Source organism: Protopterus annectens, chromosome 6.part1, assembly GCF_019279795.1.
Source record: "Protopterus annectens isolate FY-2018-M chromosome 6.part1, PAN1.0, whole genome shotgun sequence".
Classification (NCBI taxonomy): domain Eukaryota; kingdom Metazoa; phylum Chordata; order Ceratodontiformes; family Protopteridae; genus Protopterus; species Protopterus annectens.
In genome coordinates, this window is record NC_056738.1 from 188,861,253 (window position 1) to 188,878,871 (window position 17,619).

Below are 17,619 nucleotides of genomic sequence, written 5' to 3' on the forward strand. Positions count from 1 at the left end.
ATCTGATCTCTGGTCCTGTGAAATAAAGGGAGTGCCATTCCTAACCAGAGTAATAACTCCCTCCACTCTACATACTTCTTTTCCAATAACTAGAGGATAACATCTCTGTAAATATCCCAAATTTTAAAAACCTTAAATTATTGGTTTAAGTTAAGTGCATCTTCTGTATTCATACAAAATGCAGGTTATACTTCTTCAGATACATGAAACCCTCTTCCTTTTAACTGGCTTTACAAACATTAACATTCTAGGAAAAGAAATGCATGGTCATAATTTATCAAGGTAGGGACACTGCTCTTTTGCTAATGATTGTTTTGGTCATATATTTCATATAACAATAGCCTTAAGTGTAAACTGGCTGCACAGTGCAGTTGTGTACAAATAAATTGCCAAACAAACAGCATGCTAAAAAATAAAATACAATTTCCAGAAATAATAAAGGAACATCCATGGGTAAACTACACACAAGCAAAATTTAAAAAAATGAACTTTCATGTTGGTGGCTATCTTACCATCCTTCTACACTGCACTATCAGTAATGGAACACAAAGTCGAGCATCTGATGTGGGGATAGACCTCACAACCTTTTGATCCTCACTGCAAACTCTTCACTAGTTGGAATTCTCACAGCATATCAGTATGTTACAGCCAAGTTTGGCATATGAATATTCCGTTTAAACAAATGGATGGCTATTAAACATCTAAATGAATGGTACACCCCATTGTGCAACCTCCACCTGTCAAATTACACAATCATTTAGAGAATCTGTGAGCTCTGCTGGTGTCTCCAAATTACAGTATATGCTCAACTCAATTTGCCAAGGCATGCGCAAACCTCCATTTAGGGGTACACTATTATTACTGAAGAAAACTAAAGACGGACAGTCTTCCATCCCCAGGAGTGTATATAATGCTAAATGGGCATCCAATAGTATTAGCAATGTGGAGAGAATTTTGCTTCTAAGACTGGCACCTCCTACTATCCCTTAAATAGAGATGGGACTGTTTATCATGCAAAGAAAAATTAAGCACCGGAAATTATGCAAAAAAAAAAAAATGAAGGACTCGACAGCCAACCCTGCATTTAATGGCTATGGAATAGGGGACCAGGCAACTTACAGTTTGAAGAGTGTAATTAAAAAAAGATGTCATTTAATAACACGGCAGTGGAAGTATTGCTTATGTGCAGAACTACTTACAACACAGAACATAATACTGTTGTTCCACTAGGAAAATGGCAAGTCGGCGTGCATTGTCACCCAGAATCAAAGATGCTGGTCACACCAACATAACAGAACCCCTGAATTGCCTTTGAAAACAATTGTTTCCTACTGCTGCTTTTTTCAGTTAACACAAAAACTGCAATTGGAAGTTAGCAATAAATGCCATCTGTCAGGCTGGGAAGCACATTAAAAAAGATGACATTAAAGGGGGGAAAAAAAAAAAAAAGGAGAAAGTGGGACCACCACTGTTTGGTTACTGGTGGCACCTATGTGACAATACTCACTGATGTAACTGCTCTCAAAAACAGGCAGGAATTTAAAAATAAACCAGTCATGAGGTTCTTAGGTCCAGAGGTGTGTACTAGGCTAATGGCCCTGGAGACTTTACAAGCCTAGCCCATAGGATTACCCTAGCATCATGCCACCCGACCTTAGTTCCCAGTGCCTCTGTCGAGTAGAGCCACTGGAGTGATCCCCAGGGTGAATTTTTTTTACTTCCCATCCACTCATTAAGATTTCTCTTGAAGAGGGCCAGTGAGGTGCTCTGTTTGACATGTATGGGAAGTCTATTCCACAGCATGGACAGTCTCTGGGTTATGAACCTGTCCCTCCAGCATGTTCTGTTGATTGTGGTAATGAGGTTGAAGTTTCTGCAGCGTGTGGTGCAGAGGGATTGGGATTTCTTTAGATGTAGTATTTCTAACAGAGCTGGGTCAGACATGGCTTAGTAAGTAAAGCAGAGATTGCCTCTAAGTAGGCGATATGAGACAGAGAATAGCTGGAGTTTGAGTCCGTCCCAAACAGGACAAGTGTTTAAGGCCTAGGATCCTCTTTGTGAGGTATTTTTGCGGCCTCTCCAGATGTTGCAGGTGTCTAGTGAGGTACATGCCAAATGGGGAATTGTACTCGATGACTGGCCTAATGAGGGAAGAGTAGAGGGAAACAGTGACCTCTTTCTTCCCGGATGCAAAATCCTTAGTATTGAGATGTGCCACACAGGACTTTCTAACCACAGAGGCAATTTGGTGGTCAAAAGAGAGATTGCTGTCAACCTGGGTTCCCAGATCTCTTATAACACCTTCTGTGTTCAGTGGACTACCATCGATGTGGTAATTCATGGGAACCAGGTTTTTCCCCAAAGGGGATGATAACACATTTGTTGGCATTGAGCTTAAGGCCATGGTTCTGACACCAGTCGTTGGCCTCAGTGAGGCCTTTCTGTAGGATGTCAACATTACTTGGGGAGTTAATAATAGCTCCCAACTTGCAATAGTCTGTGAACTTCGTCAGCCAGAGTCCCTTTGTGTTGGCCTGAACTTCAGAGAAGTAGATACCAAACAGGAGAGGACCCAAGACCGAACCCTGTGAGACTCCACTTGTGACTGGTCAGCAGTCTGACTTGGAGTCAGCTACTTTCACACTGTGGATTCTGTAAGCCAGTTTGCAACCCACCTAGTGATATAGGGGTTGATGACTAGCTTAGTGAGTTTTTCTATAATTCCTGAGTGACGAATGGTATCAAAGGCGTTGGCCAGATCAAGGTAGGCTGTATGAACCACCTTGCCTTCATCCACAGCTCTGGTGACTGACTCAAAGAAGTCGACCAGGTTGAGAAGGCATGATCTACCATTCACAAAACCAAACTGTGTGGGATCCAGAGTGTGGAGATTCCTTATATCCTTGTTTGTTAGGTCCATGATGATGCGTTCCACAGCTTTGCATATCAGACTTGACAGGCTAATGGGCGATAGTTCCCAGGGTCTGTAGTCGCTCCTCCTTTGTGTAGAGGGATGACTGTAGCAGTGTGCCATTTGGTAGGGACAAAGCCTGTGGTGAGGCTGTGACTGAACAGGGCACACAGGTGAGGTGCCAGTTCACTGTGTAGTTCATGTAAAACACAGCCAGGGGTATTGTCAGGTCCCATAGAAGCTGTATTTGTGGCCTTGGACAGTGCTGTTCTAAAATGTGCAACAGTAATACTGGTGCCTGGCAATCTATTGGTATTGTGATTGGTCCTTTTGGGGGGGGGGGGGTAAAGTTGACACTGAATCTGTCAGCCAGTATATTGGCAACATCTGTTGGCTTGGTATAGAAGGTACCATTGTGCAGTAGCTCTGAGAAAATCTGGGTAATGCCGTGGAGATTCTTTACATAACTAGAGAAGGCCTTGGGTCGTCTTTACTATCTGCTGCAATTCTGTTTTCATAGCTAGCATTAGATGATTTGATGAGGGATCTCAACTTTTTGTTGAAGCTGATAAGAGAGTTCTTCCAGTCTTGGGACTTCACCTTATTCCGCATCAGTTTCCTCATTCTGTTGTAGAGTTTGTTTATGGCAGGGGACCACCAGATTGGTTTCCTTTTTTTGGAGGACAGCATCTTGGTTCTACTGGGTATGACAAGGTCCATGCATTTGTGTACGTGTTTGTTCAGTGAACTGGTGTAATGATTTGGCGATCATGCAACTATTCTCCATTTACATGGGTGCTGTGAAGTTAGCCACCTCTGCTTTTATAGGTTCATAGGTAGGTACTAGGCTATTAGCCCTAGGGCCTACCTAAGCCTAGCCACATGGTACCCTGGCTTTTGCCACCCAAAAAAATTATTTTCCTGTTTCCCTGTCAAGCAGAGCCACAGAAGTGATCCCCGGGGTGAATTTCCTATCGCCCATCCAATCATCAAGATTTTTCTTGAAGAGTGCCAATGAGGAGCTTTGTTTGATATAGATAGGCAGTTTGTTCCAGAGTATGGGAAGTCTCTGGGACAGGAATCTATCCCTCCAGCATGTTCTGTTTATTGTGGTGACAAGGTTTAGGTCCCTAGATCGTGTAGCTCAGAGGGATTGGTATTTCTTTATGTGGAGCATGTCCAACAGCTCTGGGTTTGACATAGCTTTGTATGTTAGGCAGAGATCACCTCTGAGTAGGCAATATGCGACAGAGTAAAGCTGAAGTTTTTTTGAAACTGTGCATAGGGCATCTGTTTGAGGCCGGTAATCCTCTTTGTGAGTTATTTCTGTGGCCTTTCCAGTTGTTGTAGATGTCTTGTGAGGTACATACCAAAAGGGGCGTTGTACTCTATAATGGGTCTAATGAGTGATGAGTAGAGGAGAACAATGACCTCTTTTTTCCCTGGATGAGAAAACTTTTGTGATGAGGTGTGCCATGTAGAAGGATTTCCTGACTACTGTGGCGATGTGATTATCAAAGGAGAGACTACTGTCCGCCTGTGTCCCAAGGTCTCTTATCACACTTTCGGTGTTAAGTAGACTACTGCCTATGTGGTAGTTCATGGGTACAGAGTTTTTACCAAAAGGGATGACAATGCACTTTTTGGTATGCAGCTTGTGGCCATGGCTTTGACACCAGGCATCTGTCTCAGTGAGGCCCTTTTGTAGGATGTCCACATCGTTACGAGTTTTGATTATGGCTCCTAGTTTGCAGTCATCTGCGAACTTTGTTAGCCAAAGACCTTCTGTGTTGGTCTGTACTTCAGAGAAGTAGATACCAAACAGGAGGGAACCCAGGACTGAGTCCTGTGATACTCCACTTGTCACTGGTCTGAAGTCAGATTTGGAGTCTGCTACTTTCACAGTGTGGGTTCTGTCAGTGAGCCAGTTGGCAACCCATCTTGTGACATAGGGATTTATACCTAATTTAGTGAGTTTATTTATAATTCCAGAGTGGGGGATAGTGTCGAAAGCCTCGGCGAGATTTAGATTGGCTGTGTGAACCACCTTACCCTCATCTACGGCTTTGATGACCACTTCAAAGACGTCTATCAGGCTTAGGAGACATGATCTGCCTTTTACAAACCCGAACTGGGTAGGGTCCAGAGTTTGGAGATTACCAATGTCATTGTTTATAAGTTCCATGATGATACGTTCCATGGCCTTGCAGCCAGGCTCGTCAGGCTAATGAGGCGGTAGTTCCCGGGGTCCGTGGTGGCTCCCCCTTTCTGGAGTGGGATAACCATTGCTGTGCACCATTGAGTGGGCACAAAGTCTGAGGTGAGGCTATGACTGAACATGGTATTTAGGTGGGGTGCCAGTTCGTTCTGTAGATCATGTAGAACGCAGCCTGGGATGTTGTCAGGTCCCATGGATGCTGTGTTCTTGGCTTTGGAGAGTGTGTTATTTACCTGTGCAGCCGAGATTACAGGAACTTTGCATTGTTCCGGTATAAAGATGGACCCTTTACGGAATGAGAGAGGGGTAAAGTTAGCACTGAACCTATCTGCCAGGATGTTGGCAATATCAGTTGGTTCTGTATATTTAGTGCCATTGTGCTGCAACTCAGAAGAGATCTTAGTGTTGCCATTGAGATTCTTGACATAGCTATAGAATGCTTTGTGGTTGTCTTTAGAATCAGTGGTGATTTTGTTTTGATTTTATGAGGGATCTCAGCTTCTTACTGAGGCTGACCACAGAGTTCATCCAATCATGGGATTTTACTCTTTTTTTGCAACAGTTTCTTTCTTCTGTTGTAGAGTTTGTTTATAGCAGGGGACCACCAGACTGGCTTCCTTTTTTTGGATGATAGCATTTTGGTTCCGTTAGGGATTGCAAAATCCATGCACTCGTCTAAGTGCTTATAAAGTGCAACTGTGTAGGATTCAGTCGTACCTCTATTGTCTGTCAGCATGGATGTCGTGAAGTTTGCCACTTCTGTCTTAAGAAGCGTGAAGTTGGCTTTGGAGAATTTTTTTACGGTGGTTTCCCTAATGGGGGGTGATGGTGGGATGTGGATGTCCAGGGTGCTTTGCTTGTGGTTGGGTCTGACCAACAAGGAATTGACCTCTGGTGTGGAACACCGGTTGCCCGTGTTCGTAATGACCAGGTCTAGAATACTGCTGTCCCTGGTGGGGGTGTGGATACGTTGATCCAAGGCGCTGGAATTCATGAATTCCAGAAAACGTTGAGCACAAGAGTTGGTACATGAGTAGTTGAAATTGCCCATTATTAGGGTGTTAAGTTGTACCCTAATATATTTCAGTGTATCAAGAAATGAGGAGTGAGAATCCTGGGCCATGGTGGGGGATCTGTAGCACGCTACAATTTGGATTGCAGTCTTGCCCAGAGTTAGCTGCACTTGGATAATCTCGGATGCATTATGCTGAGCATCTAGCCTGGAGGTGTGGATATCCTTAATGAATATGGACACGCCTCCGCCTTTAGTGCTTCGGTCCAGTTTAGGTGGCCGAAAGGGATGGTGTGAATTATAGCCTGGTAATGCAGGGGTGCTCTATGGAGCCTTGAACCAGGTCTCCGTCACTGCATAGATGTCGATGTTCTCCATTTTAAGGAGTGCCTTGATTGAGTGCACTTTGAGGTTTAGACTTCTAGCATTAAGTAGCATTACCCTCAGATTTTGCTTGCTTGTACCTGTTACTGTGGTGAATTTGTCATTTGAACCTTGCCTAAAAAAGGCACTATAGGGGTGGCAAGAGCCTTAGCCAGTATCCGGAATCCCAGAGACGACAGGTGCAGGCCATCTCTGGCAAGGTTTGTCGATCATGTCATCCCAGGCAGACAGATATTGTATCCCCTTAGAATGACACCAGAAGCTTAGCCAATTGAAGTCAATCATTTTGTCCTTGTACTGTGGTATCATGCTGGGTGATGGCAGGATACTACTCAGGGCTAGGGTCATACCTGCCTGGGCTACAAGATCGGACCGCTCCTCCATGTCTCAATGTAGTCCAGGGAGGTAAGTCTCAGGTCATTCACACCAACATGGACAATGACAGAGTCATATTTGTCCTTGTTGTGGGGTGACCTGAGTGCATGTGTTATGTGACAGATCCTGGCATCTGACAGGCAGCTGACACTAACTTTCCCCTTGTTTAGCCTGGTGAGTGGAACATCAGTGTGCCTGACTATACAGTCACCTATGACTAGGGTGCTGAGTACGTTGTTATGCATTATGGGCTGTGGTTAAGTGGCACACTGAGTTTGTGGGCTATATGTCATTTGGGTTGTGTTGGGGGTGGAGGTTGCTTGCGTTTCTGCTTTGGAGGTCACTGTTGCTTGGTTAGAATTTTTTTGAGAGCCTCCGTGAATGTAGGTGTGTGTTTTGTGTTTCTATGTGTATGTTGTAGTGGTGTAGGTTTTGAGGGACTATGTGATGAGGAGCCCAAAGTTAGCTTTGGAGAAGTTTTTCATGGTGGTTACCTTTGTGGCGGATGGGGATTGGTGGAATGTGGATTTCCAAGGTGATTAGTTTGTGGTTGTATCTAACCAGGGAGGAGTTGACTGTTGGTGTAGAGTAACGGTCACCCATGTTAGTAATGACTTGGTCAAGGATGTTGTTACCTCTAGTGGGGGGGGGGGGGTAAGAACGAGCTGGTCCAGGACATTGGAATTAATGAATTCCAGGAAACGTTGGGCAAGTGTATTGGTACATGAGTAGTTTTCCCAGTTAATGGAGGGGTAGTTGAAGTCGCCCAGTATGACTGTGTTAGGTTGCACCCTAACATTCTCCCTGGTGCTTAGGAATGTGTAGTGTGACTCTTGGGACATGGTTGGGGACCTATTGCAGGCTAAGACCTGAATCGCTGTCTTACCCAATGTTAGCTGCACCTGAAGTATCTCTGATGCATTATGTTGGGCTACCAGCTGGAGGTGTGCATCCTTTATGAATATGGAAGCACCACCGCCTTTGGATCTTTGGTCCAAGTTCTGAGGCCGAAAGGTGTGGAATGAGTTATAGCCTGGTAGTGCAGGGGTGCTTTCTGCTGCCTTGAACCAGGTCTCTGTTACAGCACAAATGTCAATGTTCTCCATTTTAAGGAATGCTTTGAGCGAGTGCATTTTGAGATTTAGACTTGTAGCATTGAGCAGCATGACCCTCAGATTGCATTTGTTTGTAGCTGTTACGTAAAATCTGTTCTGACACAGAATTTACATTTGTTTATACAATGTCACTAATGAGAGACCTAAACAAGACTATTGCTGGATATATCTCACAACACTGACAGCAGGTTTCACTAATGATGAGAAACTACTATATGAAAAAAATGTACCCAGTTTTGAGATTTTAGTTCAATGAAATGACATATCCTTCCCAGATGTAATACTGTTCATAATAGTATAGTCCTACAGTATGGAGATACTCAAGGGGTAAGTTAAATAAAAATGTGAAAGGCTAATATATATATATATATATATATATATATATATATATATATATATATATAAAACATTCTGTAAGAAAACCTTAAGATCATGCTGTAAAGAGAACATATAAAGATCATTCATGCTCTGAAAATCTCTATACAAAACAAAATACAAATTAAAATTGCTTAAAAACCTCTGAACCAGTGATTACATAACTGACTTCAAATAATGAATTTTTCTCCTTACCTAATTCTTGTAGTGGCTTTTCCATGTCCTCTTCTGCAAACATTCTCCTAGGAAAGGATGTCATGAAGTTGAAGGGTGTTGCCCCGTCTTTACGGTTCAGATCCACATAGAGTCGCACAGCAGCTAGCTGCTCTTTCGCTTTGAAAGTCTGTGTCATTGTGCTGCCATCTAACAGGCGGATCTAAAATAAAATAAAATCTCATTCCAATACTGATTCCATTTCAACATTGGAATCCATTACAAATACTGCATTAATACTCATGGTTAAATACTGGGGTTTGATAAATACCTGTAGCCTGCACTCATCATACTCCTTTTTGGCAAGAGGCTCCTGACATACAGAAGGTGGGACTGAGGTTGCTTCCACAGGGGAGGAACTAGGTACACTTTCTCCCATTCCAAACTGGTGTAAAAATACAAACAGATGCAAGAAGTTACTGGTACGGTACATCTCTGTGCAAAGTTTACAGTCAGCAAGTAATACAGTTTAGTCAACTACTGCAATGCTACAGAACAGTATACAGAACTGAAAGCTGTGCAAGCCACAATGATGTAAATAACAATACTATTGCTGATTACATTGTTAAAAAATATAAATCAACTGAAAGGGGAATGGGCATTCCAGATACCAGGTATTTTAAGAGTCAAATGAAATCAAGCAGATAAAATCTGATGGAAGCAGGCAGCTGACTGACAATAATGTGGAGTTTTAAGGCCGAAGGAGAGATGCCGTAAGAAAAACTACTAAACATAAATTTATAATAAAAGAGGTCAGATTAGAAGATAACAGTGACAGAAGTAACACAATGAGACTGTTATGTAAAAGTGATGAAATAGTAGTGAATGCAATGTGTAGAGAGAAGACAACAGACAGAAATAGTGAGTGGGATGATGGCAAACCATATTTTGTTGTTTTACCTTTAATTTCACTATTGGTTGTTACAAGGGAGAGGTTTTAGACAGGCAAGATCTAGCCATTCCAAGAGGCTTAGACAGCTATAAATTCACACAGACTGCAGACAGGAACATCCTGAGCATATCTAAACAATCCTACCTTGGTTTGTGCTTTATTAATTTTTACTGTTAAAAAGAAGGGTGCGACTGTGAGTGACAGTGAGCAAAAGCTACTGTGGAATCTAGGTTTGTTTGTATAACTTGAGCACTAATCCAGGCCATCTTTTTTGGGAAAGGTTCCCCTGCACCCTTAGTGGCAGGAGTGTGCAGTTAGAACTTATCTGACTGAAGACTGCTGGAAAAGAACTCAGTTTTGAGCTTTTTTTACTGGTTAATTGGGTAATTTGTTTAAATCAGTTTGCTTGTTTTCTATTGTTATATAAAAAAATGCACTTTATTCATCTGCTTTTACTGTACTTGTGTTTATTCCTACTTTATTTTGCTTTTGCTGCTTGTTCTTAAAAGTACTTAATTGCATTTATTCTGCTGCATTTATTACTGCTTGTTAGTAGCCTGATTAAATTGTAACTGTTACTCTAAGCCTTTGGTTGAAGTACTTGGGCTTCAGACCAGTTTTACATTAAGAAGGTTTGTGGTCTGCACTGTTGTGGCAGGACAGGTAGCTTACATCCTTCTAAGTTGGGAGTTGCTGACTGAAGGCTTAGTGTCTGTTATTCTAAAAGTGTATTAGTTCTGGTTTAAGCACTTGGGCTTCAGGCCAGTTATTTTACATTAAGAAGGTGTGGTCTGCACTCTTGTGGGAGGAGAGGGTAGATTCTGCCCTTCAGAGCTGGGAGTTTCTGGTTAAAGGCTTATTGTGCCTGCTTATGTGAACTGTTTCTTTCTGAAATTGGTACTCCTTGTTTGATGTAGCATAGACTAAATTCAGACCTGCTGAATCTAGCTTTGGTTGTATACCTTGAACACTAATCCAGGCCATCTTTTTTTTGGAGAAGGCCCCCCTGCACCCTAGTGGCAGGAGTGTGCAGTTAGAACTTGTCTGATTGAAGACTGCTGGAACAGGGCTCAGTTTTTAGCTTTTTATTGGTTAATTTGTTTAAATCAATTTACTCATTTGCTCCTATTATATATATATATATATATATATATATATATATATATATATATATATATATATATATATAAGTATGTGTGTGTATATATATATATATATATATATATATATATATATATATATATATATAAATACACTTTATGCATCGCCGCTTAGCTAGGGTTAAACTATTCCCAGCGCCATAAAGTCTGCTCTTTAAATTTTCCCTTAAAGCTAGCCAGTTTTCTAGTTTTAGCACTCAAATCTGTCTCTGAGCTCAGCACTTGTTCAGAACTCGTTTTAAGCACTAAATAAGCTACAAATTACTACAGCACTCAACTTTCCTCACTTGTCTAGAAGAAAACAGATTTTAGTACTCAATAAGCACCTATCTAGGCATGTCTAAGGGTCAGCTCCTGGTGTTTTCTCCTGTCTACCTGATGAATCTGGGCATCTTGGGGCAATGCAGCAATTGCCTCATGTACACAGACAACCCTCTCCTCCTACTACCCAACACTACAACCTGTGAGAGATGCACTTATACAGCCAAACTGGAAGCAAAGCTCTCTTCACCCAAAACTGGACTAGAGAGTCAAGAGGAGAAGGTAAACACTTGCACCACACCACACTCATCACATAGTCTCTCAAAGCCTACACCATCAAAACAGACACATAGACTCACAACACACACACCTAAATTCACGGAGGCTCTCAAAAATCTGCTCAAGCAACAGAGACCTCCAAAGCAGAAACGCAAGCAACCTCCACCCCCCAACACAACCCAAATGACACATAGCCACCAAACTCAATGTGCCACTCAACCACAGCCCACAAGGCATAACGTACTCAACACTCTAGTCATAGGTGACTCTATAGTCAGGCACACTGATGTTCCACTCACCAGGCTAAACAAGGAGAAAGTTACTGTCAGCTGCCTGTCGGGTGCCAGGATCTATCACATAACGCATGCACTCAAGTCACTCCACAACAAGTACAAATACGATTCTGTCATTGTCCATGTTGGTGTGAATGACCTGAGACGTACCTCCCTGGACTACATTAAGAGACATGGAGGAGCTCTCTGATCTTCTAGCCCTGGCAGGAATGACCCTAGCCCTGAGTAGCATGCTGCCATCACCCAGAATGATACCACAGTACAAGGACAAAATGATTGACTTCAATAATTGGCTAAGCTTCTGGTGTTATTCTAAGGGGGATCCAGTATCTGTCTGCCTGGGATGACATGATCAACAGACCACGATGCTTTGCCAGAGATGGCCTGCACCTGTCGCCCCTGGGATTCCGGATACTGGCTAAGGCTCTTGCCACCCTTATAGTGCCTTTTTTTAGGCAAGGTTCAAATGGCAAATTCACCACCGTAACAGGTACAAGCAAGCAAAATCTGAGGGTAATGCTACTCAATGCTAGAAGTCTAAACCTCAAAATGCATTCACTCGAGGCACTCCTTAAAATGGAGACCATCGACATCTGTGCAGTGACAGAGAACTGGTTCAAGGCTCCAGAGAGCACCCCCTGCATTACCAGCCTATAATTCATACCACATCTTTCAGCCACCTAACCTGGACCAAAACAATAAAGGCAGAGGCGTGTCCATATTCATTAAGGATATCCACACCTCCAGGCTAGTTGCTCAGCATAATGCATCCAAGATTATCCAAGTGCAACTAACTCTGGGCAAGAATACAATCCAAACTAACTTGCTACAGATCCCCCACCATGCCCCATGATTCTCACTCCTCATTTCTTGATACACTGGAAAAAATTAGGGTACAACCCAATACACTCATAATGGGCAATTTCAACTACCCTACCATTAACTGTGAAAACTACTCATGTAACAACTATTTTGCTCAAAACTTTCTGGAATTCATAAATTCCAATGCCTTGGATCAACTTATCCACACCTCCACCAGGGGCAGCAATATCCTAGACCTGGTCATTACCAACATGGGCGCCCGATGTTCCACACCAGAGGTCAATTCCTCGTTGGCCAGATCCGACCACAGGTAAATCATCCTAGACATCCACATCCCACCCCCACTTCCCATTAGGCAAACCACCGTAAAAAATTTCTCCAAAGCCAACTTCACGCTTCTTAAGACAGAAGTGGCAAACTTCATGGCACCCATGCAGACAGACAACAGGGGTACGACTACTGAATCCTACACACATGTACTTTATAAGCACTTACACGAGTGCATGGATCGTGCTATCGCTAACAGAAGCAAGATACTATCCTCCAAAAAAAGGAAATTAATCTGGTGATCCCCTGCCATAAACAAACTCTACAACAGAAGAAAGAAACTGTTGCAAAAAAGAGTAAAATCCCATGATTGGAGGAACTCCCTTGGTCAGCCTCAGTAAGAAGCTGAAATTCCTCATAAAATCCTCCAAAGCTAGTTATGAAAATAAAATCGCCACTGATTCTACAGACAACCACAAAGCATTCTATAGCTATGTCAAGGATCTCAATGGCAACACTCACATCTGCTCTGAGTAACAGCACAATGGCATTAAATATACAGAACCAACTGATATTGCCAACATCCTGGCAGAAAGGTTCACTGCTAACTTTACCCTTCTCTCACCCCCTAAAGGGCCCATCTCTATACCGGAAGAATGCAGAGTTCCTGTAATCACAGCTGTACAGGTAAAAAACACATTCTCCAAAGCCAAGAACACAGCATCCATGGGAGTGGACAACATCCCAGGCTGCGTTCTACACAAACTACAGAATGAACTGGTACCCCACCTAAGCACCATGTTCAATCATAGCCTCACCTCAGGCTTTATGCCCACTGAATGGCGCACAGCGACAGTTACTCCACAAAGGGGGAGCCACCACAGACCCCGGGAACTACTGCCCCATTAGCCTAACGAGCCTGGACTGCAAGGCCATTGAACGTATCATCATGGAACTTATAAACAAAGACATTGGTAATCTCCAAACTCTGGACCCCACCCAGATCGGGTTTGTAAAAGGCAGGTCATGTCTCCTAAACCTGATAGACTTCTTTGAAGCAGTCACCAAAGCCATAGACAAGGGTAAGGTGGTTCACACAGCCTATCTAGAGCTCGCCAAGGCTTTTAACACCATCCCCCAACTCTGGAATTATAGATAAGCTCACTAAACTAGGTATAAATCCCTATGTCACAAGATGGGTTGCCAACTGGCTCACTGATAGAACCCACACTGTGAAAGTAGCAGACTCCGAATCAGACTTCAGACCAGTGACAAGTGGAGTACCACAGGGTTCAGTCCTGGGTCCTCTCCTGTTTGGTGTCTACTTTTCTGAAGTACAGGCTAGCAGAGAAGGTCTTTGGCTAACGAAGTTTGCAGATGACTGCAAACTAGGAGCCATAATCGAAACTCCTAACAATGTGGGCATCCTACAAAAGGGCCTCACTGAGACAGATGCCTGATGTCAAAGCCATGGCCTCAAGCTCAATGCCAAAAAGTGCATGGTCATCCCCTTTGGTAAAAACTCTGTACCTATGGGCTACCACATGGGTGGTAGTCTACTTAACACCGAAAGTGTGATGAGACCTTGGGACACAGGTGGACAGTAATCTCTCCTTTGATTATCACATCATCACAGTAGTCAGGAAATCCTTCTACATGGCATACCTTATCACAAAAGGTTTCTCATCCAGGAAAAAAAGACGTCACTGTTCCCCTCTACTCGTCACTCATTAGACCCATTATAGAGTACAATGCCCCTTTTGGTATGTACCTCACAAGACACCTACAACAACTGGAAAGGCCACAGAAATACCTCACAGAGGATTACCGACCTCAAACAGATGCCCCACGCAGACAGTCTCAAAAAACTTCAGCTTTACTCTGTCGCATATCACCTACTCAGAGACCATCTCTGCTTAACATACAAAGCTACGTCAAACCCAGAGCTGTTGGACATGCTCCACTTAAAGAAATCCCAATCCCTCCGAGCTACACGCTCTAGGGACCTAAACCTTGTCACCACAATAAACAGAACATGCTGGAGGGATAGATTCTTGTCCCAGAGACTTCCCATACCTGGAACAAACTACCTATCTATATCAAACAAAGCTCCTCATTAGCACTCTTCAAGAAAAATCTTGATGATTGGATGGGAAATAGGAAATTCACCCCGGGGATCACCTCTGGGGCTCTGCTCAACGGGCACAGGAAAATAATTTTCTTGGGTGGCGGAAAGCCAGGGTACCTTTTTGGCTAGGCTTATATAGGCCCTAGGGCCAATCGCCTAGTACCTACCTATGAACTTGCAGAACTTGTGTGGTAAGAACAACTTTACTGTACTTCATTTATTATTTAGCTGTATATTACTGATGTGATTTTATTGTCATAGAAGTTGATTTAAATTCTGTTTGAATTCTGTGGTTACGGTTTTGATTATTCTTTTCTTTTACAATATTTTAATCATTTGAAGCTGAATATGGATTCCTTAAATGAGTATGCAATTAACGATTTGCTAATGCACAAATATCTTATACAGTGTAATAAATGCTATGTATATATAAAAGTAACGGCTGGTGATCGGTGTTCCTCATGTCAAAAGTTGAATGATTTGATTACCATTGTTAAACGTAAATCTAGACTGGATGATGATTGCACTTGTGCAACTGACATGGCTAGGAGAACGGTTATTTCATATACTAATGACTGGACTGATGAAATAAATAGTGTTAGGCATAGAACACATTTAAGAAATGATGCATCTACTGTCTGCAAAAATCATTCAACCACTATGAAACAAGACGATGCCTCTGACAACTTTGGAATTCTGAATGCAAGTATTCAGCGATCCGAGGATCCAGTTTGTTTAGAGGGGAACCAAAAAAAGAATAAAAAGAAAGGAAGAAGTTCACAACAATTAACAATGAAGAAAAAGAATGATTAACGACTGTAAAGGAAAGAGTAACTGCGACAATAAAGACAACCCTGGAACATATAACTATTGTTGAGAGACCACCAAAGCAAGTGCAGATGACTAGAGGAATTCATACATTTCTTGCATGAAACAGGAGGGAAGAATAGTATTAGCTGGGGAGTTAAATTTACCAGAAACAGACTGGAATAATATTGATTCAACAACGTTAGTAAGGAAATTATTCACAACGTATATTCGGAAACAACAATTGCTTCAGATTACAAAAAAATCTAACTACTAATCTATCTAACATACTAGACATGGTTTGTGTTCCTAAAGAAATTACTGTTACTTCAAGTTTTACCACCACTGATGTGCAGTAATCATGGGGCTATAAAGGTTAATTCGTTGCTAGAAAATTCTGCCAAACTGAAATCTAAACCAATGCACAGAAGGTTAATTACGGATTATATGGAAGCAGAACAGTCACTATATAAAACTAAGTGGAGTGAGGTTTTCAGTGGAAAAACTGTAGATGGAATGTGGAAAGTTTTGAAAGAAAATTGAGTGCAAAAAAAATAAAAAAAAATGTTCAACATCAGGATCTAGGCATACAACATCAGGGGATATATTTCCATAAGAACACGATATCTGATTAAGACGAGAGACAAAAAATATAAGAAATGGAAGAGAGGTCGAATTACAACTTTGAAAACTGAAATAAGCTGGACAAACAGATTAAGCATAGTGTGAGACAAGATCAAGAAAAAGTTGAAGAAAATTTATATAAAGATATTGAGCATAACAGGAAACTTTTTATAGATACATAAGATGTGGAAGGAGTAAAGCCACACAAATTGATAAACTGTGAACAGATTCTAAAATGTACTCTCAGACACAAAAGATTACAGATATATTTACAAAATCTTATGCAAAACAGTTTGGCTTCACAAAAGGGGTAATAAGTTGTCCTAGTGACATCCAGATAACCCCAGATACTGGAATCAAATTAGATTATATCGAAAAAGAATTGTGCAAACTGGATCCAAACAGACTGGAGATGGGATTAGTAATGACCTAACAATACTTCAGCAAGAACTTATGGTACCATTGCAGCCATTATTTACTATGGCATATAAATATGGGGAGATTCCTCAAGATTGCAGACATGCACTTATTAAACCTGTCTTCAAGGGAAAGGGGAGTAAGACAAACCCAGAGACATACAGACCCTTAAGTCTACTTTCATGTTGTGGAAAAAATAATGGAGAAGGTAATATTGGATAAGTTATTGTCAGAACTGGATAGGTTGGGACCTGAAACCATATATCAGCATGCATATGTTAAAAACAGATCTATTACCACCTGTGACATGGTGTTCTATTACAGTATAATAACAGCTATGAATGAAAAATTCTGCTGTGATGTGATTTATACAGATTTAACAGGTTCACATACAAAACACTGATCAATAAATTATGACAGCTAGGTATTGATGTACTCTTGAGACAATGGATAACTCCGTGACATATATAGGACATGGCAAGTATCATATAGCAACTGGACAGGTGAAATCCTTGGTTACAGTCAGGGTTTCCCACAGGGCTCTGTCCTAGGCCCTTATTTGTTTAGACTGCATCTTTCAGACCTAACTTTTTCATCTGAGGTGTTCTACTGTCTATATGCAGATTACCTGAAATTGGGTAAACTAATTACATGTGTTATAGATACAGCATGTCTGCAAAATAAACCAGGAAAACCAAACAGCACAAAAGGGAATGGGGTTAAGGGATGCCTGTAAACTTCTCTTTATTGCAGAAATGAAAACACATAAAACTACATAAATGCTCCAAAACCAATGCGTTTTCGTCTCATTCATTAAAAAGACTTCATCAGATGTACAAAGAGACTCACTCTCATTCCCTTTTATATTTAACATCTAATTAACCACCCTAAATACCTCAATTTTACAATAATTATATAATCAATTAACCAACCTAATCAAAACATCACATTACTTTCCAAATCAATATCAAGGACATTTTAAAACATTAAATTTTACACTAGCAACAATTCTAACAGGTGTGTTGACAAACATAACATATGCATAAAAACACATTTACTATGTGTA

At 41.6% G+C, this 17,619-nt stretch overlaps 1 protein-coding gene across 2 annotated transcripts in view; it reads right to left on the reverse strand.

Moving 5' to 3' along the window:
• The window catches only part of UBXN1 (UBX domain protein 1), a 554,889-nt gene that overhangs the window by 58,600 nt on the left and 478,670 nt on the right, over window positions 1–17,619 (reverse strand). For both annotated transcript variants that reach the window (XM_044075640.1, XM_044075641.1), the window contains exons 7-8: window positions 8,875–8,988; window positions 8,586–8,766 (exon numbers count right to left, since the gene is read on the reverse strand). In XM_044075640.1, coding sequence (XP_043931575.1) covers window positions 8,586–8,766; window positions 8,875–8,988 — 295 coding nt within the window. The remainder of the gene's footprint in view (window positions 1–8,585; window positions 8,767–8,874; window positions 8,989–17,619) is intronic.